At 42.1% G+C, this 23,224-nt stretch overlaps 1 protein-coding gene across 1 annotated transcript in view; it reads right to left on the bottom strand.

Annotated features, from left to right (window-relative positions):
• Positions 1–22,986, bottom strand: part of LOC102798386 (PDZ domain-containing RING finger protein 4) — a 49,194-nt gene extending 26,208 nt beyond the window's left edge. The window contains exon 1 of the mRNA XM_006782532.3: positions 22,520–22,986. Coding sequence (XP_006782595.1) covers positions 22,520–22,588 — 69 coding nt within the window. The 5' untranslated portion in view covers positions 22,589–22,986. The remainder of the gene's footprint in view (positions 1–22,519) is intronic.
• Positions 22,987–23,224: the final 238 nt, after the last annotated feature.

Below are 23,224 nucleotides of genomic sequence, written 5' to 3'. Positions count from 1 at the left end.
CTCATTTCAATAATAAGTGTCAGAATAAAATACGGGCCAAGGTCTGCTACTGTGCAGCTCTTATGACTGTATAAATCACAGTCAGCGCTACTGTCTCAGCAACTCAAGCAACGCTCCAACGACATGAAACCGAAAGAAAAAGAGAGAGAGTAAGGATGCCACTGGGGAAATTTGACAATCCCCTCAACATCTCTACATGAGCCAGTGTACATGCCTCCTTTAACCCCTCCAACCACATAAAACACACCACACAAGGCCCCTGGGCTATTTTTCACATTAAAGGCCCTTCGCGCTGCTGCTGAGGTTTTATGCCCGCAGAACATTTGATGAATTCTGCCAATTTTCTTCTCTGAGCACCAATCTTCTGTGGAGCACTCCCTTTATTGTGCAACTCGTTCAAGGTGTATCACCTCTTTCAATCTGCTCTAAAATTTACTGTGTGGTTTTTACATATGTTTATTATCCAATCTCTTTCCGTAATAACTCAGCGCAAGGACATCTATTTTAAAAGGACAAAGGGAGAAGGGCAACGACACTCAATGTCAAACGTGCTGAGCAGCATAGCGGGTAAAGAGAGCAACAGTTCACAAATGTTCTGGGTTACTTTCTAGCTTTTGGTAGCACGTAGTGAGCAACAGATCACTGATTTCAGCAATAAACACCAAAGCACCAACACAAACTTGGTCCAATAATATCCATGGCACCCTCCTGTTCTCTTTACTTTCCCACAAAATAGGTCAATTTTTTTTTTCCAATATTAAAAGATTAGGGCTACATGCGAGATAATGATACTATCCTACTTCGGTTTCACTCTGAAACTCTGCTGCAAATTTTAAATACGATTTGTTCCCGGTGAGGGAAACACCGCTGCTAAGTTAATCAGCTTGTTCAAGGTTAATGGCACATGCGGGGTACACGGAGATTTAGAGATGCTGTTAATCTCTGTGCTTAACTTTTAAGATCTTGCCATCTTGGAGTGGTTTTTAATGTAAAACGGACGGAGAAAATCGAATTAGAGTAAAAGCTGCACTTGGGTGGATGAATAACTAATGGATGAACAGCCTTCTCCTTGGTGATAACTGATAATTGGTTTGGGGGGGAGGGGGGGATGATGAGGGGTAGCTGGATGATGCTGTGTGCTGTGCAGATCAGCAAAATGGCCTGGCGTGAAAAGATGTTATAAGGAGTAATGGTGCCACCCATATGCTGACTGAAGAAAATCAAGGGGTACTGTCATGGAACGCCTCTTTATGTGGTGGGGTGAGGGGGCAGGTGCAACAAACATGGTGAATGAATGAGGTGAATCGTAGTGTTTTTAACACACACACACACACAAAGAGAGACAAACCGAAACCACTAAGGTTTGACAAATACATCTCCTCCTCTTCCATTTCTCTTGTACGTCTTCAGTTTATTCTGTGCAGTAGGCACATGCATTTAAAGAAAGAAATGCAATGTAAATGTTAGACAACAACAGATCCTTTTACGCATTAATTATTGTGCAAATATAGAAGAACCGGGAGGTAAATATCATGACCTTTGGAAAGAGCCAGACTTTCCATATTCCATCTTAAGTCTTAATGTGAAGTATCTGGGGCAGCTATTGCTCAAGGAGGTCCTAAATTGCTGCCTTTCCTTTCAGTAAGTTTTCTACCCATTAATGGCAAAATATTAAGCAAGCAAGTCCAAAAAGTTACTCACTCAGCTGCTGCACCTCTTTTCTGAATACCCAGTGCGACGACGCTATCATGGGATTTATGATGAGGCCAGGTTTGTCCCTGTTCAAAAATAACTTCCAGGAGATTCACAGTAGAAAATATTTATGCAATATTTTGTGGAACATCTTGCAATCGAGGAGAAAGGTTGAACACACTTACTAGCAGTCATCCTCTTTTAATTCTGAATCTAACGCAGAGTTATAGATAGGGAAAACAGTATGTGTATGTAGTATCTGCAAGCAGCTGTGCTGTCCTTGTGACTCATCACAGAGTCAAAACACAGTAGATGTTTACAATGGACATGGTTTGGGTAGTATTTTTAACATTTTCTCAGATTTGCTGACTTTTCAGCTGACACTGCCACCTTCCAATAGTTTAGTAATTAGGTTGTGCAACTGTGTGGCAGAGCAGTGCCATTAAATGCCAGGTCTTTTTTTAAAAAAATGTCATTTATTGTAGCTTTATGAGTTTTTGAAAATGGGAGTTATTTTCTTCACAAATATATGTGGTCATCCAAACAGTAGAAGCAATTAACACTGGATAAAAACTATTCATATAATGCCAGACAGACTTGGGTTTTTTTCCACATCACAGACATTTTGGTGTCCCTCTTTTTCCCTGAAGCTGCCACTGTGAAGGTTACTGGTTTGGGAAAGAGAGCGAAGTTCAGACAGTTTTAATTGTGGAACTGATATACTGAGAGACTTTGATGGCTGATCACAAACTCACCTATTAGTCATTAACTAGGAGCAAATTGAAGTGGGTTGTCAAGCAAGGAAGGGAAGAAAGAAAATAAGGAGGAAAGAAGCCGAGTATGAAAGAAGCTGTCAAAACCTTTAAAATACAAGTCCAAATGCTGAAGTAAAAAAACTCTATGCACAAAACAATTTATTTTGTGCATGATGTGTGCGATTGCTGGGTCTTTTACCTCAGGCTGCTTTTCTTCTTCTTCTTCAAAATCAAGACAGCTTCAAGGATCGACACTGAGCAGGTCTGGTCAATTCAGCTAACGTCAAAGAGAGTAAAACGAGTGGATTACTGATGATAGCTCGAGGCTGCGAGGTCTCAGCTCTCATTTGAGCCTTTATCTCGCAAAACTCACCGTCAAATCTTAATTCAAACACTGAGAATGTTTCAGAGAAAGCAAAGCTAGGGGGTGTTTATCAGGTAAATGGCTGGTGATTTGATGAAATGTCAGGTAGTTTAAGGAGTCATAGGATTATAAGGTCTCAATGGTACGCCATGTGAAAGTACGAAGCTATTGACTTCAGAGCACTCAGCAAAGCTCAACACCGCAGGGATCGAACCAACATATAGTGCAAGCACCGCCAAGCCTTTGATTTTACAAAAAGCTGTTGTAGAAGTCCTACGGAGTCTTGTAGAGTAATTACCTTCACCTGGCAACTGACAATTACACTCAAGCATTAAAAAACCCTAAATGCAGCAAAGCGAAGACAACACACTGACGTCTCTTTGTGAAGGAGAAAGCAGCACATTAGACAGCAGACACACACACAGAACAAAACAGATGGCAAAGGAATGCAATCCAAAAATGATTCCTCTTCAGCCGAAGGACACACAGCAGTAAATAAGATCAAAACTTCCAAGGAAGAGTGGAGCCGTCCAATTAGGACGGCATTTACAATGAGACAGTGATGAAGTTGCTGATGATAATCTTATCCTTGTAAAGAGCGGCGGCACAATTCATGATTAAAAGGAAGGACATTATCTTAGAAGAGTGATCACAAGTGTAATCAATCTACTTCACGGCTCCCCACTGCGTTGTTCATGGCACAGCAAGTGCTAGCAAGAGGTTAGGAGTGTTAGTGTCTGCGGTTTTCGCTCAACCCACTCAAGTCTCACTCTTTGTCAGGTCCCCGAGTCAATAAACAAAGGGAAGCGAGAGGAAATTGGATGCAATTCAAGTGTTTCCCACTGTGTCCTGATTACACAGTTTGAACAGGAGGAGACAGAAAGGATGCTCAAAAGAGCTACTGTATAAAAAAAAAAAGTACTTCTGTGCATATCAGACTGGAGTTAAAGGACGTGGACATGAAACCCTGAGAGCTCAGAGTGAAGTGAGGAAATACCACAACTCTGCAGCCATTCTTTTCGAGCTTTGACTGAACACTTGTTAAAAAAAAAATGGCAACCATAGCACCAACATTTTCAAGTTGAACAGGTCATGAGTTCAATTCACTGCCTATCAGGCAGAAGACTTGGCAGTCGTCGGTGTGCCATGTTCTCAAAAGTTTGCTGAATTTACTCCTTTGCCATTTGGTGAAGAGGGAACATTTGCTGTGGGTCACTGTGCTAATGACATGAAACAGAACGGCAGTAGTGTTTTATTCTGCTATCCATTTCTTTGTTGGTTTATTGCGTTAGCTGCAAATGCTCAGATATATGCAAATGAACATTTCTGGTTGTCAGAGTGCCACGTGCTTTTGAGTGTGTGCTGCTAGTCTTAAGTTCTCTGGCCTGTTTTTTGATGATGATTTGTCCTTTGTTTCTCTGCCTTCTGTTACAGTTTCATTTGATATTCACCTGTTTTTTCGTTGGTTAACATGGAGCTGGGGTGTAGGTTTGTAATCCTTCTGTTGACTTTTATTTTAAGTTTTAAGATTTCAGTTTCAGGGTTTAAGATTTTCTCATTGTTGTGTTGGCCTTGGCTCTCCTCTCAAATTAACTTATATTTCTTTCTGTTAACATTTTAGCAACTCAACCCAAATAGCCTTCTCATGTCCTCCATTTAGTGTTATGTTACTCCCCTCACACCCTAGACATTTTTGGGTTTGTAACAATCAGTCAAACAGTATTGAAGAGCAGGATATGACACTGACAGCATCATATGAACTCAATAACCAACCTACACTGTAACAGCAGGGATTATTAAGTAACCTCTAATAGAAAATAGAAACACCGTCAGCCAGCCTATTCTGAATGTAATGAAACAGCTGTCAAAACATGTTTATATGACCTGAAGCTCTGCACAGTAAATGAGCTGTAACATTACCTTGCTCTTGATAGAGAATAAATTAATGAAAAAAGAAAACAGTCCACCTGGCATTTTTAATATATGCAAGCACACAAAAAAACAAACAAACCAAATTTTGAACACCTGGCACTGTTGTTTGAAGAGTGCATCCGGGGATGAGTGGTATGATTTACAGCTAATTCACAGCAAAGTTCCTGATTAATGATTCTGCCATATCTTGAAATTTCTCCAAAAGAGAGAGGGAGAGGAAAAAAAAAGTGTTAACAAACATATTGAGCTCATGGAGGCACTCCAGAGATGCACTTATTAGCTGGCGCTTCAGAAATGTTTTGACGTTACAAAGAGTAAGCAGAAAACTGTACTGAATCCACTGATTGTGTGAACAGAGGGTGGAATGGGCAGGGATAAAGTGGTAATGGTATGCGTGTGTGGCGGTGGAGGTCTTCACACCGTAGTGGGGACCATAATCAGGCCACATATGTGATGACTAGGCTGTGTGTTTGGCATCCCCTGTTTCACAGGGCTCCAGCTCCTCTAGCTAATGGGTGTAATAAAGGATTGTTCATGCTTCCGTCCGCTCATTTATTCTCATTCCTCGGAATGTGAGGGGACCGCTCCGGCAATCAGCCTCCACCCACTGGTTAATTCCAGTGCAGATTTATAGTCCTGCACAGACTGTATAATGGATGCCCGTGTGATTGCTCCTGCTTGTGTATACTTCAAGCTCATCCTACCTGCACACAAATTCTCTGCTGTTGTACAAGGCTTTATCCTTACAACTGCAAGGGCAAGATTAAATTTTAATTTACCGCTAAGTGCAATCACAGCCATGGTCCGGATACCAACGAGGCTACACCCAGACCCCACACCTAGAGCATACAGGCTACAGCGGGGCTGTCATCTGTTCTGGCTCTGAGACAGGGCCAGGTCACTTGTGGCTGCAGTGGAGAGGAGACACGCTCCTGACAGACAGAAGTGACAGCTGTTCTGCTTCCCCAGCACAGTGTGTGTTGTATGAGAAGAAATGAAGCCAGGTGAAGGATGAGAACGGTGGGGGATGAAGAAGAGACAGAATTAGGGGCATAGTTTACTTTATTTCTTTACTTAAAATGTATCTCCGGTTGTATGAAATCGTATCACCAACAAGTCTGAGGAGCAGTTTGTGATTCAGCCATGACGAAGAGAAAGCCAATCTCTCATTCAACCAAATATTTACTCACTAACTCAGTCACTTCTTCATCTCTGGCAGATATAAGCATTCAGTCTCACTTAGTTTTCAATCATACCTAAAGCGTGTGATTTCATGCCTCCCTTACACAATCCTTATAGAAGCAACATTCCGACAAGTGAACGAATAAAAAGGGAGGGAAAGCTATATTTCCCAGGAGTGTGTTTGGGAAAGTCAGACTACTTCGTGTTTGTATTGTCATTATTCTTCCTTATGTTTTGGAAGAGGTTCCTGGGACTAACACACGTTAAAGTTACAGATGGGGTCATGTGATCCTATATGATCGCATATGCAAATGCCCTTTATCCTCATAAGGCACAAGGCGTTCTATTATTCCATTAGTATTCTTGTATTCAGGTCATAGATTACTATAGTTACACATGGAAGTTTGATTTTTTCTGCTTCTTTCTTCACAAGTGCTCTAATGTGTGCTCGCCTTTTGCATGCTAAATCCTTTCCCTGTCCTCTGTTGTCTCGGCTCATCAGCACCTCAGCACTGTATCAAGCAGCTCATCATTAGCTCAACATTAGCATTACCTGTCTGAGAATAATAAGGATTAATTTTGTGAACATTAACTTCACAGTCACAGCCATTCATAAGAGATTTTCAGTCTGATTCCTTCCAGATCTTTTTAACCCGTCTGTGTATTCTACTCGGACTTCTTACAGAGGGAGGTCACAGTCTTGCAGAGTGAGGAGTGAGGGGGGGAGAGAGAGAGCACTCCAGGTGTTGCCCTGGTCAGATGTCAGGCCACCTCTGCAGCACTTGTGGCCAGTCTTTTTGCACCAGTGCAAGGGTCGGACTGATTATAAGATCACTTTAATTGCGTGCAGGAATTTCCTGCATAGTAAGTGGAAATCGACTAAATTATGCATATTCCTGGACTGCAGTTCAGGCCCTGTTATTCTATTTTTTCTGTCTTTCCACAGAAACAGCCTAATTATAGCTTCGCTCCAAATGCAAAGACACTGAAGCTGTTACTTAAAAAAGAAGTAGTGTTTGCCATTTAGATGGCATCTCTGACACAATGACATGCATGAGTTCTTACCGCAGAAACAAACTCTGAAACTAGACACCAGAAGCCGAGTACTCAGGCACCGCAGCGGGGTATGACACCACTTTAACTAAAGTAGAAGTTCTTTTGTTCTTGTCTACCGGACAGTGTGCAGAGTTGGCGAGCGATTAGGTTCATTTATACCATGGCAGCCACTTGGCAAGGATCACCACTCCATGTGGAGCCAAAGTAACACTAGAATGAGACCAAATGGCTCTCTCAATTGAAAGGCAGAGGGTGGCAGGAGGGTAGGGGGACTGGTGGAGGGCATCTGCTCAACATTTACCTAGTGTTTTATAATTAGATGAGAGCAACTGCTTGGGAGCAACGCGTCTGTTCCACTGTGATTTTCTGATAACAATTCCAAGGCTTGGAAACAGGCGGAGGAGGGTTATAGATGGAGACAATTAGTGGCGCTAATAAAATATAAACCATATTGCAAGTGAAAAGAAGCGCACCATCAAAACATGCAAACTGGTGTCAGGGTGGAAGCTGGTCATGACAAATACTAATTGGTCCCAAGAAGCAGTAGGGCAACATGTGAAAACCTGCTCACATCTGGCACTTTCAGCCTCTGTTTCACACGTTTAGGTCTCTGTCAAATACCAACACTTGGCCAAGGAGAATAACAGCTGAGTGAGGGTAGATATTCAAGCCAAGTATCATACTCAGCAAAGAACCCCGCCTCTGGCATCATAAAAAACAAAAACAAAAACACAGTTGTCTCACCACATATATTTTTCTAGCAGAGAGGGATGATATTAGTAAGGGCTGTTGCACTGCACTGACTTCCACACATAATACTCGTCTCTCTAAAAGATGCTCCAATAACTGCTAACTCTTACTGCCACCCACTAAAGACCAGCTGGTTCTCATTCTAAAATACTCATGGCATCTCGCAGATACACATGAAGAATCCACTGGCGTTGGCACCTTGATGCAGCACGGGTTAAAGTGGGCCAGGACCATTCATAACCATGTTTCAGCACATTCAGTTATGAGTAATTTAATCTGATAGGGAGTTTAATGGAAAATACTTACCAGCTGATGCCACAGAGAAAGTAACGTCACCGCCTCCTGCACACTCTGCACACAACCTTTTTGGTTCCCCTCTCCTTCACACAGGCAAATGTCAATACATTTGCAGTGGCTGTAATTCAGCATCTAGCTAGCGCTACAGATGTAAATCACACCTAAAAGCGACATCTGCATTCAATAACATTGCAGGATGGCTTCACTGGTGCAAGCTAACCTGCCAGCGGACATTTCTTTGACATAAAAAGACCTTATATATCTGAGATTCACCTAGGGCCACCCTTCGGTGTAGACTTGTCAAACAAAGACAGAGAGAAAAAAGGGAACTCCCTCGGTTGTGTGACTGCTAAATTTATTCCTGTACAAAGAACAGACTGACTTGATAGATTTTCCCCAACAACTGGGATATTTCCAGATTCTGTGTCTCCTGAAATACAGCTATCTCCCAAGAGGAGGAAAATCTAACGGAGAACTGAAAAAAGACACGATATGATGCTTTTGCGTGAACACACTCACAAACACTTGCATAACAACCCCCCTCCACACACAAACACATACACACACATACCCCGAGACCAGACAAGCACACAGAGGCACCATGTCAAGTACTCTTTGTCCTTTTTTTTTCATCAGCTTTCTGTCAGTTCCCTGATGAATTACAGCCCTCAGGTAGAGGAAGTAGCTCATCCTAATCCCACCTTTTCTCTCATTCTCTCTCTAAACATATTCTACTATTGATTAAATCACAAACAGTCCAAATGCACTCTATCTAAAAACATTTTGATATTGATTACCTCAGCGCTATTCCCTCAGGCTGCTTCAGTTTCAAGGTACACCTCAGAGGAAAACTATTTTAAAATCAAATTCACTTTGTTAAGCTGCTTTTACTTAAAATGGTGCTGAGTCTGTGGCAAAACTCGTATTTACTTCTTTGTAGATCCTGCTTAACATTGAATACAGCCGCTTATGCCAGACTATCTGACATGAGCAAGCTTTGGGACCTCACTTTAGTCATTTGGCACTAATCAGTCACTGTCAGTTTTTTGAGGAAACTCTCAGCAGGTCTCTGTTTGACAGCAGTCACTCCCTCTGCAGGTTTTATAAGTGGTGGCGAGAAACTGACAAGGGCCGGTGATACACAGAGAGTGACACGTCGATGACACTAATACAGTCCCACTCTTCGCCTCTTCTCACATTATCCATTCTCTGTCTGATCTCTGTCTAGGGCACCCACAGTTCAACCCAAAGTTTCTCTGCTTTTACTTCTGAACTATAGTTTTTCTTATTTTGGAATAAGTTATCTTTATCTCAGAAATACATCTTTGTGTAATTTATGTTTGTACCTCCATTCATAATGCACCACTTAATTAGATCAGTTGTCATCCTTCCATCCATCCGGACAACTTTCTTCACAACACTGGCATAAAAGTCTTTCTGGGAAATTTTGAGTTTTTCCCAAGATGCACAGAAAGCATACCACAATCCATCCCACAGGTTTTAGGACTACACTTTGCCTCTACCTAGATGGACATGCTTGGATGTTGACCAGCGTCATTCCTCATACCCAATTTTTTCACTGTGTCTCAAAGGACGAGGCCATCTCATTTTGAGGACATCTTATAGTTTTGCATTTTCTAATTCGTATTTATTTTTATTTCATTTTGACTTTTTAATTTGAATTCAGTTTAGTTTCGGTTTCTAGATTTGATAATTGTTTTAACTCAATGTAGTTTTTATTATATGAAAATGTTGAATTTTAGTTTAGAATGTATTAGTTTCAGGGTTAGTTTGAAGTCTTTTTAAATAGGCAAGATTTAGACCTTCCCCTCACCCTAACAGGTCGCAGTATTTGGCTGCCCCTCCCTGCGCCTGGTTCTGCTGGAGGTTTCTAAATGGGAGTTTTTCCTTCCCACTGTTGCCAGGTGCTTGGTTGCCTTTTGATTGTTTTCTCTCTTATTATACGGTGTTTACCTTATAATATAAAGGACCTCAAGGTGCTTTATATTAACTGTTTTTGTGATTTGGTGCAATACACATAAAACTGAATTCAAATTGAACTGAATAATGTCTGAAATGTTTTGAATTGCATTTCCTGTAGACATCAGAGTGTCAATAGATGCGTTCATCAGTGCCTCGTCGACAAGTTGCAATAACATTCTTTTACCAAACTAACAGATAATAAAACTAGATACCATGGATGGATAGTTAGTCTTCCAAGTTAACCTCCTATGACCTGGCGTTCACATATGTGGACATCACATTTTGGGTTGTCTAGACCAAAATACAAAATTTTGCTCTACTGGGGCCTGATATCCACTTACGAGGACATTATACTGCCACTGTTCTATCGAAATTTAAAACGAATGACCTCTTATGTGGATCTCATATTTCTCAGAAACAAAACAGGTAATTCTTTGTTTTACATTCATCAGGTCAGCCCAAATAGCAAAGAGAAATTGAAAATGCATGCCATGAAAGAGTTCGGGTCTTAGGTTAGTTTTCAGTTGTTGTGTTTTTTTTCAAAACTCTAGTTTTAGCTTTTAAGTCCATTTTTAGTTTGCTGTAATAACCAAGATCAGAGATGCATCATCGAAATGTATCAAAGTGCTCTGTCTTTTGGTTCTGCTTTTTCCTTTAAGTTTACAGTCTAGCATGACACCTGACACTACACCAACGCACCTGTTGATCTCACTTGCTAGGTGTGGAACCAAATGTGTTATAAATAATTAGCGATCACTTTGATGGAAAACTGAGCTCTTAAAAAAAGAAGATAATTAAGTTTATCCAGTAGCACCAAACCAACTCCCTCTACATGCACACACAGGTTCGGTCCAGCACAACTAAAAAGATTCACGTAGGGCCTCTGCTATGTTTTTGGGCTAACAATATGGGGTATTATACTAACATCTGTCTATAAACTATCCAATCTCTAATAAAATTGTTTTTGTCAGACAGTCCCTTAAGCGTTTGCCCACAGCCAGTACTATATACCGCATGTAAAAATGTGAGTTTGGATTGCACCCGTGCTTTCTAAGCCTGTGTATTTATGTGCAATACTTTCAGCCTTATTAAATCAACCTATAAATGCAGTTTTATGTTTCTCTACAAACGAGTTAATGAATACGACAGGTGTCCCCTCCCCCTGCTTTTCCATTCTGTCAGTCTGCTTGTGTTGAGACAGTGAGGAAGTAGGACTGAGTGCGAGAGGATCTGGGTTGTGTAGGAGGTGCTGGGTTGACTGCAGTGCTGCGGGGGAGAAAACACGGTCGCCGATCCAACCTCGCAAAGATTGCATCGAGTTCCTGCTGTGAACTTCTGCTAGCTGCTGTTTCACAACAATGTCTTGCGTTGCAAAAATAGTTTGCATTCTCTCACATGCTCATATTGAAGCATAGAAAATGAACTTTTAAGAAAGCGCCTTTCATTTTGCCTTCGACTACAACAAACACAATTCGTCATATGGAGATTACCACTTAACCAACCATCTCATCTGGAGCGTTTCTTGTAAATCAATTAACCTGCTAAACACGCTTACCTCAATTTCTAATGCACTTGGACTTTTAAATCGATTTTGCAATCCAATGAAATTACATTTACACTTGGGTGTCAGCTGAAACGCGCCCTACATTGATGAGACATTGATTTCATACTAGAAAGGCTCGAGTTTTTAAAAAGCCACTGTGATGCTCTCATTGCTAATGCAACCAATTAAAACGAGGCCTTTGTAACTGTGTCAGTGTGTCAGTGTGACAGTGGCAGTGACAATAAAATCGCTGCGTGACTCGCCACAGTGGACTCCAACTGTCACCCTATGCAGCACATCAACCCAGGACAGGCAGCAAAGGGCTCTTTGTTTGCCTGGCTAATAATACTGGATGCAAATTGCTCTTTGTGTTTTGAGTTTTCTTTGAATTTGAGCCCTCAAGAATCGCCACTAGATGCATTCACAGAGCTTCTTATCGCCGTCTTCCCTGGAGCCTGTCCATGCGAGCTGTGGCGCAGGTGGGTGTGCGTGTCAGCTTTCCCATCAAATGGCTGGCAGGCCAGGCTTATCACAGGAGCTGCAGGGGGTACCCAGTGACCTGTGGAGTGACACCCAACATGGCTGCCTCATCTAGGGGGGGCTTTGTGTCACCCTGACACGCTCGCACACACACACCTGCCACCCCCCACCCTCCACCCATTTTCCGTACACAGACTGAAAGCCTGACCTTTGAGAACATAAGTCATTCTTCCACACAAGCGTGCATTTGCAATCATACATACCTGTCACAGACAATCCAAAGCTCTCGAGTCACAGGAGTCATGCAGAGGTTAATGTATAGAAGCAGAGGCAGTAAAAGAAAAAAAAAAAAAGGCAAAGAGGGTGAAAAAAGTTTGTCAATGAAAGCATCTCCCGCAAGAACTCAAGGCTTTGTCGTTTCTTTTCATTGAATATAGATGATGCAGCCGGGCATCTCAAACCTTCAGATTTTTCCAAATGTCACTGGCAATGATGAGGCTGATACTTTATTACTTTGGGGGGGGGGGGGGGGAAGGGGGGTGTCAATATATGACACAGGCAAGAAGCAGCATGTGTGTACTGTCAGGTCCGCTTTCATTTCACCAGTGGCAAAAATTATCTTTTTCTCTTAGCCACGGTGTTCACAGTCGCACTGACTACACCCACAGCAATGTAGAGTAAAATACTGTTTACACAGTTCCTACAGTTATTGTACATATTGTGCTTTATTTTGCATTTTGTAAAGGATTTTGGCCATATGGCCCATTTAATACTGCCGCACTTTTTTCCGAATGTGTCCAAATCAAGTCCTCCGTTTTCAGTGTTGTTACTTATATAGCACCAAATCACACCGTCAGTCACCTCAAAGTCCTTTATATTCCAAGGTAAAGACGATACAGTAACAGAGACAATCAAATGACCAACCTATGAGCAAGCACAACCGGGCTCAGGGAAGGGCTGCCGTCTCCCCCGACCAATTTGGGGTGAGGGGAGGGAGAGTACAAAAGACACACTGTGGAAGAGATCCAGAGACTAATATTAACAATTAATTAAAATAATAATTTATCGGTTGTGGGCAAAAGACCTGCAACTGACAAATAAAGGCTATCTCATCATCTCTCTCATCTCATCATCAATTAAATACAAAGTGGGGTAAAAAGAGTTAAGTGAAAAAGAAACACTCAGTGGATTATGGGAATCCTCCAGCTGCCTAGGCCTAGGGTTCTGATCTGGTCCTGATTTGACTCTAACGATAACCTTAATCAAAAAGGAAAAATTTAAGCCTAATCTTAAAACCAGAGAGTGTTGTATCTAAATTTGTTAATAAAGATGTAGACGTACAAACCAAACATTTTTTCCTGCATAATACGGCAAATAAACTTCAACTCAAATTTATGAAGGTTTATCATTAATCTTTATCTAGAGTATCATCCAGAGAATGTGGGCGTGTTATGACTGGGTTTTAATGACAGCTTTTTTGTTAATTAGTTGCTGACTACAAGAGGGGGGTACACTTAATTATATCCCCAATTACTCTTTTTAAATCTCCATCTGAATGTATCTGTATCCCTAATAAACTTTAATGAATGCAGAGCTGTGAACAGTGCAGGTTGGCACCATACAAGAGGACAGTGACTCTGGCTGCCATCAGCTCAAATAACACTAAGCCAGGTGCAACAAGCCAAACACACCAGCAAGTCAGCGCTGGGAACTGATATCAGCCTATCTGCTAAAGGCACCATGTTTGATCTTGGTTAATTTCCCTGGATACAATAAAAAACACTACAACACTACAAACAATATCAAACTGTCCACAGATTTTGATTCCAATTCCTGGATTTCTAAATTCTTACTTCTGCTAGTATACAAGCAAAAGATAACTTTTTTACATCGCTTTGTGGCTGTTAAATGTGCAGATGGTTTTTCCAGCACAAATCCATCCCAGCATAGAACCAACTCTAATTGGAAAAGAGGGGAAAATGCATTCTTATGAATATCAATAAATTAATGAGGGCCCTCCTGTCTGCTTAAACACAGATAATCAGCTAAGAGGCACCCAGGATGCAGATGCACAGCCCTCTGTGTGCGCTCTTTGTTTCCACCAATGTTTGTACTGTGGAGAAAAGCACAAGCTGTCAGGGCTGTTCACACTTACACTTAATACACACAGTAAGTTGAGATCATAATTTAGCAGTCCAAAGTCTTGCATGAAAGCCCGCACTGCACACACTGACATACACACAAACAAACACATATGTACTTGCAGTAATCAGGCACAGACAGAAACCACTTTAGACAGAGACACAAACAATTCTGAGAATGCACACACATTTCTGTGCACACATGCATACTGGTACTTTCATAAACAGTCGTGCTTGTATAGTCTACTACACGCGTGCAAGGAGAAAAAAAAAACAAGGTGCTTGGAAATGCATAATGTCATGTTCTTAGATATCAAGTCACGGGTGGTCATAATGGGGGCTGAGAATTATGCCCTCTTTGTCCTTTGCTTTCTTGTCAGGATATGGTGACAAACAAAAAGCAAATTATTATATATTTTTTTTTAATTAATACCAGGCCACAATAACCTGCAGCATCCCAGCTATTTACCTACGCACAAACACACCCAATACACGTCAACAACAACTCCATCATTTTACTGTGGGTTCACTTCATTAAAAAGATGTCTTGGTTCATTGGGAATTGCCATTGTGATACTCGGGCATGTACTTTATTTTCTCTACCTGATTGAAGTCGACAGCCTTTGATCTCGATGAGAATGTGAAAGTAAAACATGCAAAACAAGGCAAAGTACTACTGCAGGATGATGCCACGCTGATGTCATCTTCCAAAGGGAGACTTGCATAGTAACTAAGTAAGTGGCTGAGATTGTTTTGTGATTCCCATGCTCTCAAAGGCAAATGAGCTTATGCACTCAAGGCAAGAGCACTGAAACAGGAAGGACAAGACTTTAAGGCTTTATGGTAATAAACTTGTGAAGTTTAAGCCAGGTATTATGCTCACAGAACCACGACAGTAATTTCCTTTAAACCCAATCGTAATTAACCACTGTTTAATTCAAATGAACTCAAAATGATCTGAAGGACAGTAAATTTGATTATGAATAGCGTGTGTGTGTTGGTGTGTGTGCTATTCATGCTGTTTACAATTTATGGCTTGCGCCGTCTTTGCTGACAAACTGTACTGTACTGTACATGTCACAGCTTCACGCATACATCGTTTTGATTTCATGCATCATATAAAGAGTGGCAGAAAGTTAGCAGTATCCTCCTGACAGCAGTCACCTTCAGCCTTCATCAACAACCGTTTCTGAAATATATAAATATATACTCCTAACTCCTGTTATAGTTATTTCCTTGAAATGAGTCAAAGCATGATGTTGCAAATCCTAAACCAGCCAATCAGTATAGACTGGTAGTTTGTGTATTATTGTTCCATATCAATTTATATAACTCACCCAAAGTAATTGATGCTATATTTGTACAAACTAAAATAAAATGTAAGCTTTTTGTCTAGAATGATTGCTTTTAGCAATTTAGCATTTAGCTCTGTTTATTCTTATTTGCTTAGGATTATCATCTCTACAACCCTCAGATGAGCCCTTGGTGTTCGAGTCAGGCCGGGTCTGTACATTGTCCTTGCAAGAGGAGTGAATGCAGAAGTGAGTATATCACCACCACTGGCACTACCCTGTTCAGTAGGTTTCCACTAGGCTGCTGCTGCTGCAGGGCATGCATGACTTATCATATTTTAAGGGTACAAAATAAGCAAAGGTAGGCCAAGACTAACAGGAAGCTGACAAAAAGATCACTAGCTTATTACTGCGTCCAAAGGTGGAGGCCAAACCACTTCAAAATCTATCCGAGTACGTCTAGGACTTTGTTTGCCTTTATAATTGGTTTCTTGTCATATCTGTACACATATATTAGATAAAACCCTCCTATCCCAGTCCTTGTCTGAATACCTCGGCGCAGCAGACGGCCAAAACAAGAAGTTCTACATCTGATGGCCAGCGGTGATATGTCGAGAAATTTATTCTCAGAGAAAGAGCTTTAGTTTACTAAAGAAAATGGCATGTCATGGTTTGTTTGTGCAGCTTTTCCTCGGTGGTTGCCGCGAGTCAGATGAAAGAAATCGGTACAGACAGGAGCACATACAGGAGATAAAACTAATTTTGAAGAGCCTTGTTCATCTTGGGTTGGAGAGCGGCATGGAGACAAAGAGGTCCAGGAGCAAGATGTGTGGTAGAAAAGGTCAGTTGGGTTCTTATTGAGATAAGAAACAGATGAAAAGGAAAAAGGTCACTTCATCAGCTCCCTCTTGAATCCCTTTTGCGCCTCCATAGGGAGATTTCGTGGAAGAACTGATAAAAACCCATTGACTTTATGTCTTGTGCCAAATGTAGCATCATCTGTATCTGAGGAGCAGGGCACAAATCTCTGTGCAACAATGTGCACTGAGGATTTTAATTACATTTTTTAATTTCACCTCATCGAAAACATTGTTTTTGAAAACTAATTTGAGCTACTGCAATTTGAAATGCACAAGCAGTCATGCAATTGGATATGTGATTCTCACAAAATTAGACTATGAAATCCCCAGTTACATTGTCAGTGTGAAGCCAGCATGAAGCAGTAGTTATGCAACAATCTCTGCAGTGTTCTAATAAGTAGGGAAATACCATTAGATGCTCAGAGTGACACTGACATTTTTTTTTTTTAATATTACACACTATTTATGCATTCGCCCACGTGCCTGCACAAGTTCGAAGCGACAGCTTTAAAAATATGGACCTTTGTGTTGTTTAGGAACAGTAAAAGTGTCACCGAAAGCCTGGATTATAGCTCAGGCTAATCTTTCCAGGGTGGACACAAGATCAATCAAGCAGCACATTTTTCCTCTCTCCTCCCCCTCTTCCTTCACTCCCATCAATTTTAATGGTTGAGGGACATCTTTCAAAAGAAACATAATGGGACAAGAAGACAGATGAGAACATTTGTAGTTAACTGTCTGGAGATAGTGCTGAAGGTGTGGTGGGGGGTTCGACAGCCTTAATGTACCATCAAAGCATTCACAGGCCCCTGATAGAGGCATACCTATAAAGCATTAACGCTGTACTAAAGGCAACTTTTTTCAAGGTGTGGACCCATTTACTGAAGACTTCCAAACAATGTCTTCCTTGTTAATCAGTGCAGAGTGTCATTAGTCAGTTCAATATGTTGGTTTATGATAACGCCATGCAATAGTGGGGAAAAATGTTTATCACCCTCTACTAGTTTACAGATAAACTAGTAGAAAAAGTCGATTCTTGGAGTGAAACCAACAGGCTGAAATCAGAGATGTTTAGCATCTGTTTGAATCTATTCTCAAACCATTCCTGAGTAGCTGGCCTCTGTCTTGCACTATTTATTTTTTATATCACACCTGGTGCTTTTTCAGTCTTCATTTCATATTTAGTAGTGAGTCCAACTAAGTTTGGACTACTAACTGACCTCCAGATTAATTTAAACCTGCATTCTTAGAAAGTCAAAGAGAAAGAAACAGAGTGATTTTTTCAAATTAATTAATTCATTTAATTATTTTCGCAGAACTAATAATCACTTCAAATTAGGGCTGTTCGATATAACGATATATGTTGGATGACGATATAAAAATGTCTATCGTTTCATTTTACGCTATTGTTTGTTTCGTGGTGTCCCAAAATAAACTGTTTACGGCAATATTTTTCATCATTTTGATGGTCACTGTAGTGGCTATTTTAATTTCTTAAAGTTCTCTCTTTCTCTTATATTTAATATAACCACACTACAGACGGACAAGCGCCTGTTTTTTGCTTTGTCGTTAGCAACAACGACGGTAACAGCATCGCGTGTCCGCTTGTTTATGTTCCACATAAACCTTTCACAGTAAAGCTCAAGATCTTGTTGAGACTTTTCAAAATAAACGGAATCACGTGAAAGAGCAGATTATTTACGGATGAGAAGTAAAAAAGAGCCGCCAGGTGCTAAAAAATAAACCTTAGACTCAAACGTTAGAACAGGCTTTTCTCCGCAGCACGCCATGTAATAAATACTCACAAAGAAAACGGCAGCCGTTACAACTTATGTCTAAAAATGTATCGTTTCATGCATCGGTTAAAACACTCGACTCCAGCTACAGGACGCGCAGCTGGAAACACTTCCCGCAAGACGAGCTGCCCGAGATTCACAGAATTTACAGAAAATGTTACATTTTTGTGATTTATATCGTTATCGGGACGATAGAATTCTTATATCGGGATATGAGATTTTAGGTCATATCGCACTTCAAATCCTAGTGACTTGATGACTAGCCAAAATAAACGAAGCAAAAAGACCACAAGATGGCAATGACAGCTTCAGAAAAAACCAAAAGGATCTCCCAGATGTGACAACTTTCATGTAAACCTGACATTTATATGACAGTCATTTCTTAAAAAAATAGAAAAAGAGGTCAAGTGTCTTACAAAGTCAAAATAACACAAAAGTATACTGGTGCACACTATTCATGTATCAGGTGCAGCTTGCAAGCCATTTCTCAGGAAGTTTGGCACTTGGGAAAACTCTTCAACATTTATTGAATACATACCCATTACACACATGGCTAGTGACACTGCAGAAGCAGGAGCAAGTCATCTGTGTCCCCCCCTTAGATTGCCTCTAGTCCACAGGTTTCACATCTGATGCTACTACACAAAATAGAATATCCACCCAATTGCAGGACCACCATACTGGGAATTGCCTTTTGCCACAGAAAACATAAACTAAAGATCTGCTTCATTTCACATCTGTCTGTCCCATCCCGTCAACCATGTGACCCTGCTCAACATGACATCGCTAAACTCTGAGATTCCATTACAGTGCAGTTGGCCTCCTGCACGCTGTCCCACTCTAAAATTCATGAACACCGCTTTCTGTTTTTTTTTTTATGTCTAGAATATTCACTAACCATGTGTTTTTGTTTCCTGGGGAAACGTGTGTATGTATGTGTGTGCGCGCACCCAAGCTGTGGGTGCCTCATTCTCATTCATATGCATCAGCAAGTTATCAGGGACTGTTGTGCCTCATTGAGCTGAGAAGCTGCTTTCCATTTATTTCTCAAATGCAGTGGAGAGTGATTCTTCTCCTGCCTAATAAAACTTATAAAACTGGCTATACTGCTTTCAAAACTTCTACTAACAAAAAAAAAGCGAGGCTCATTGGGCAATTATGAAACAGGATAATGAAATATGGAGAGTATGTGCCGTGCAGTGCAAAAGGTGAAATTCATTACCCAGCCACATTTGGAGCAGCTAGCTGCTACAGTAGATAGTGGTGGCTCACCGGGGAAGTTTTGAGACCTATTGTAGGTGGATCTTTGGTTTTGATCGCAATTCCATTGCAAAAACAGCTTTTGTTGAAAGCCAATGCAGGCTGTTCCCACAAAACATCTTTAACTCTACACTGCATTCCTCGTCTCATCAACATCTGCCATCCTGCTAATTAGGCCCAAAAAGCCACACATCACTGGGTTTTAGTGGTGCACAGACAATGTGTGACACTCACGAGGGGAGCTCACAATGGGAATTTCAAAACCCTGCTAGATCACAGAGCGAATCGGAGTTTGTTACTGTCGGCAAGATAGCCTGAGCACCCACACGGTGGAAAATACACGCTGTAAAAATCTGCCTGACTATAGCTTTTGAGTATAGCTGCATGAGCCTTGGGTCTACATGCTAAATGCATAAAGCAGTCTGCTGTTCGGTCTACAGGTTTTGTCTTCGATGACAAAAGTGCCGTCACTGGGAGGTTAACTGGAGTGGAATCCCACAGAGATCAGCTGGAGCAAAGGTTAAAAGAAATGCAATCAAAGAAGACGAGCAATCAGAGGACTCAAACAGAGCAGTCAAAGACAGAAAGCTGGACAAGCGTTAATCGGTCTGAGTATAAAAATAAATGTGAGGCTGGAAAGTTAGAAAAAGAACAAGGCCACAAGAAGATTGCTGTGTCTTAACCCTGACCCAAGAAAGCTGATTCAATAAACAAAGAATCTCAGCTCTGTGAGATAGCTTTGCAGGCCAGCCGACAAAGGTGAAGATATTTTCATGCAGAACACCTGCAGCCGTGAGAATAGAAGAAAGGGGAAACGGAGGGAGTGCGAGTGAGAGTCATAAATCTCCCACAGCTAGCAGGGTCAGGCAGACGGAGAGAGTGTCAAAATTGTTTCTGGACGTGAAGGAAAGGGGAGAAAGGTGGCTAACCAACCCCTGCGACTGTCTCCTGCTCTTCAAATCAACCTGCCACGAGGCTGGTCAGTCACGCTGTGACACCAGCAAGCCATTTCTACCTCATTTGCATACACACACTCACATACTCTGCATAATAATAGTAGCGTAGCATAGCAAGCGTGTGTGTCTGTGTACAATTCTAGGTGTGTGTGCGCATTTCTGAACAACAGAAACACAACCAGAAGACAAAAACAACAACACAAGCTGTGAGAATGATGGGGAAAAGACATGTAGCAAGGGCGAAAGCTAGACAGACAACATGTAAGAAAGACGATTAGATTGCTGGTGGCGAGAGCGGTGAGTACAGCTTTTTGCTGTCACAACATACTTTTCCTGACTGTAAAAACATTGTTTGCCATTCTCGCAGGGAAAGCTCTGCTACTATAGGAGACTTGCCTCACTGTCCATCATCTTCTACTTTTGGTACCCATCCTGCTGTACACCGTGCTTATTTGTTCAGAGAGGACATGTTTGAACGTGTGCATGGAAGTGTGCTTGCAATGCAGTGAAAAGAGGTGGTTTCAGTGTTTCTCACTGGTGAAGGAACTATACACTTCCCTTCTATTCCTTCTTTTTTCCCTCCCGTGTCAAGGATGCTTCACCCGCTCCTGCTCCCTTCCTCGATTTCCTTTTCACCCTGCATCATTAACACCTTCTCTATATTCCCATCTCAGTCTTTATCCTCCTTACTCTACATCCTTTCTGCCTTGCCTCCCACAGCGGTGGTCAGAAAGCAGCTGCTGATGTTGCAGCTCACACCTGACCCAGCTCAGTATATCAGTGGGTGGACAGACATGCCAGAGAGCTCCTGTCAATGGCAACTGTGCCCTGGAGACTGCCCCACTTGGCGGATACTGAGCCCCTTCTGCTAGACTACTAGAAAGGGGAGTCAATACTATTTCTGAACAAGTGGTGCAGAGAGAGAGGGACGCAAAAAGCCAAGATAAGCACCAAGGCAGCACTATTTTTACGATCCTTCTGTGGCGAGGCAGGCACTGCAGTGGCTTCCTACTCATCCTTCGGGGTCCCTCGACAGTTCTGTTTGCTAATATTAAACAGGCCATTAGTGTGTGCAACTTCCTCTGCTGCTGATCTTGAAGCTTGCAGCCCACCTTTAGTGTAGCACCCTTTTCTGACCATTAAAGCAGCTCAGAATCTCGCTGACAATGTCCATCCTCTTAGTTTGGCAGCATCTCGGGGCGCATATAAGCCCAAATCTACAGGCAGTGGTTAACCAACGCTGGTTTACCTCCCCCGCTTCTTCTCACCCCGTCGCTTCACAAGGGTAAAGAGAGACATTTCACGTCTAATTAATGCACGGGATGGTTGTATAAAATGGCTAATGAGGCTGTGATCACAGCGGCGTGAAGGCAGGCACTACTGCTGGGGAGGGGGATGAGCATGACTCCACTTCCAGGAGACACATTGCTTCATAGTTATTAGCCTGTCATAGGAAGAGGGCTAATGGGGAGAATGGAGGTGCTTGTTTATGTGTTTGGCTCCACCTCAGTCAGTGTGTGTCCTCCGCCTCTTTGCCTGTTTCCTGACAAAACGCTCAAACAGTTGCTTAAAAAAAAACTTTATGCTGTTTCATCAGCTGTGTCAGCCTTAAAAAAAAAGAAAGAAAAGAGCACATTAAGGGAACTGATATAAATGTGCAGTCAGATGAGCAACATTTGCTCGAACGTAGGCGCTGTTACCTGTGAGAGCAAGACTATCACACTCAAGTGATCCACAAGAAATATAAACAGAACGACTGCTGGTACAGAAGTGTCTAATGAAAACTTTTCATAAAATACCACAAAAAAACCCCTTCGGCAAGTCTCGCTGAACATTATGAAAGAAAGAAATTGGAACCAACACGTCATGTAGTAGAAACCAGGTGCTGCTATTCTATTAAAAAACTTGCTCCCTCAGCACGGCTCTTCAAGCAGGATGAATGGACTGCACACTAGCTACTCTCTGAGAGACTGCTCATTACTCAAATCACATCTGCTAGTGAGTTAGAAGCCCCTCTCTTCATTATGCTGCCTTACTTTCATAGTGCAAATATATTCATACGTGAAATGCCCTGAACGAGAGTCCGGACTTGAACTGCTCTCTTCAAAACATGCACAGTGAATCATCCACACACACACACACACAGACAATATTCGATACCAAAGTCGGTCATGCCTCACCTGTGCGATCTCATACAGGAGCTTGTAGTGTTCCTCTCGCTTCTGTAAAGTGCACAGATTGCAGCCCATTATAGTTGTCGTGGAAACGCCAGGCGTCCAATTCTCCCCAAGTAGTGGTGGTACGGACACAGGGGGGTCACCCTCCACACCGGAGCGCTGGTTCTCATCAGTCACTCCTTAGCGAGCATCTCTTTTCAGGCATCCCATTCACACATTCAGGCAGTCACAAGCAACCCCAGCTTAGAGGAACAGAAAGCTCCAGCTGAGCCTGACAGAAGAAGGTTCAGATGTGAACAGCGGCAGTGAAGTAGCGGCGGCCGTTTCAGCATCAGCCGGAGTGTCTCCTCTATCCCGCTCCCTCTATTTCAGACTCATACACTCACACGCGCACACACAGGCGTGCGTTCAGGCTCATACACCAGGGTTGTGACTCGCGCTCACTGAGACACTCCCCCCTTTTTCTTCCTCCGTTTCGGCGCACATGAGCACACCGATACCAGCTCATGAATAATGAGGGGAAGACGCTGTGATATTCATGAGAACAGCGGCAGGAAGGGAGGGGACTGACAAAGAGGGAGGAGTGTGCTGGAGCGGGAGCGCTGGTTCATTAAAACTGAGGCACAGTTACACAATGCGCTCCTTTGTGCGAACAGCTCCTGTGAGAAGCTTGGGCAGGGCTGACTGCACCGAGACCGCACAGCACGG

The sequence above is a fragment of the Neolamprologus brichardi genome, chromosome 7 (assembly GCF_056152115.1).
Source record: "Neolamprologus brichardi isolate AB-2024 chromosome 7, ASM5615211v1, whole genome shotgun sequence".
Lineage (NCBI taxonomy): Eukaryota > Metazoa > Chordata > Actinopteri > Cichliformes > Cichlidae > Neolamprologus > Neolamprologus brichardi.
This window is presented reverse-complemented; position numbering and strand designations above follow the sequence as displayed.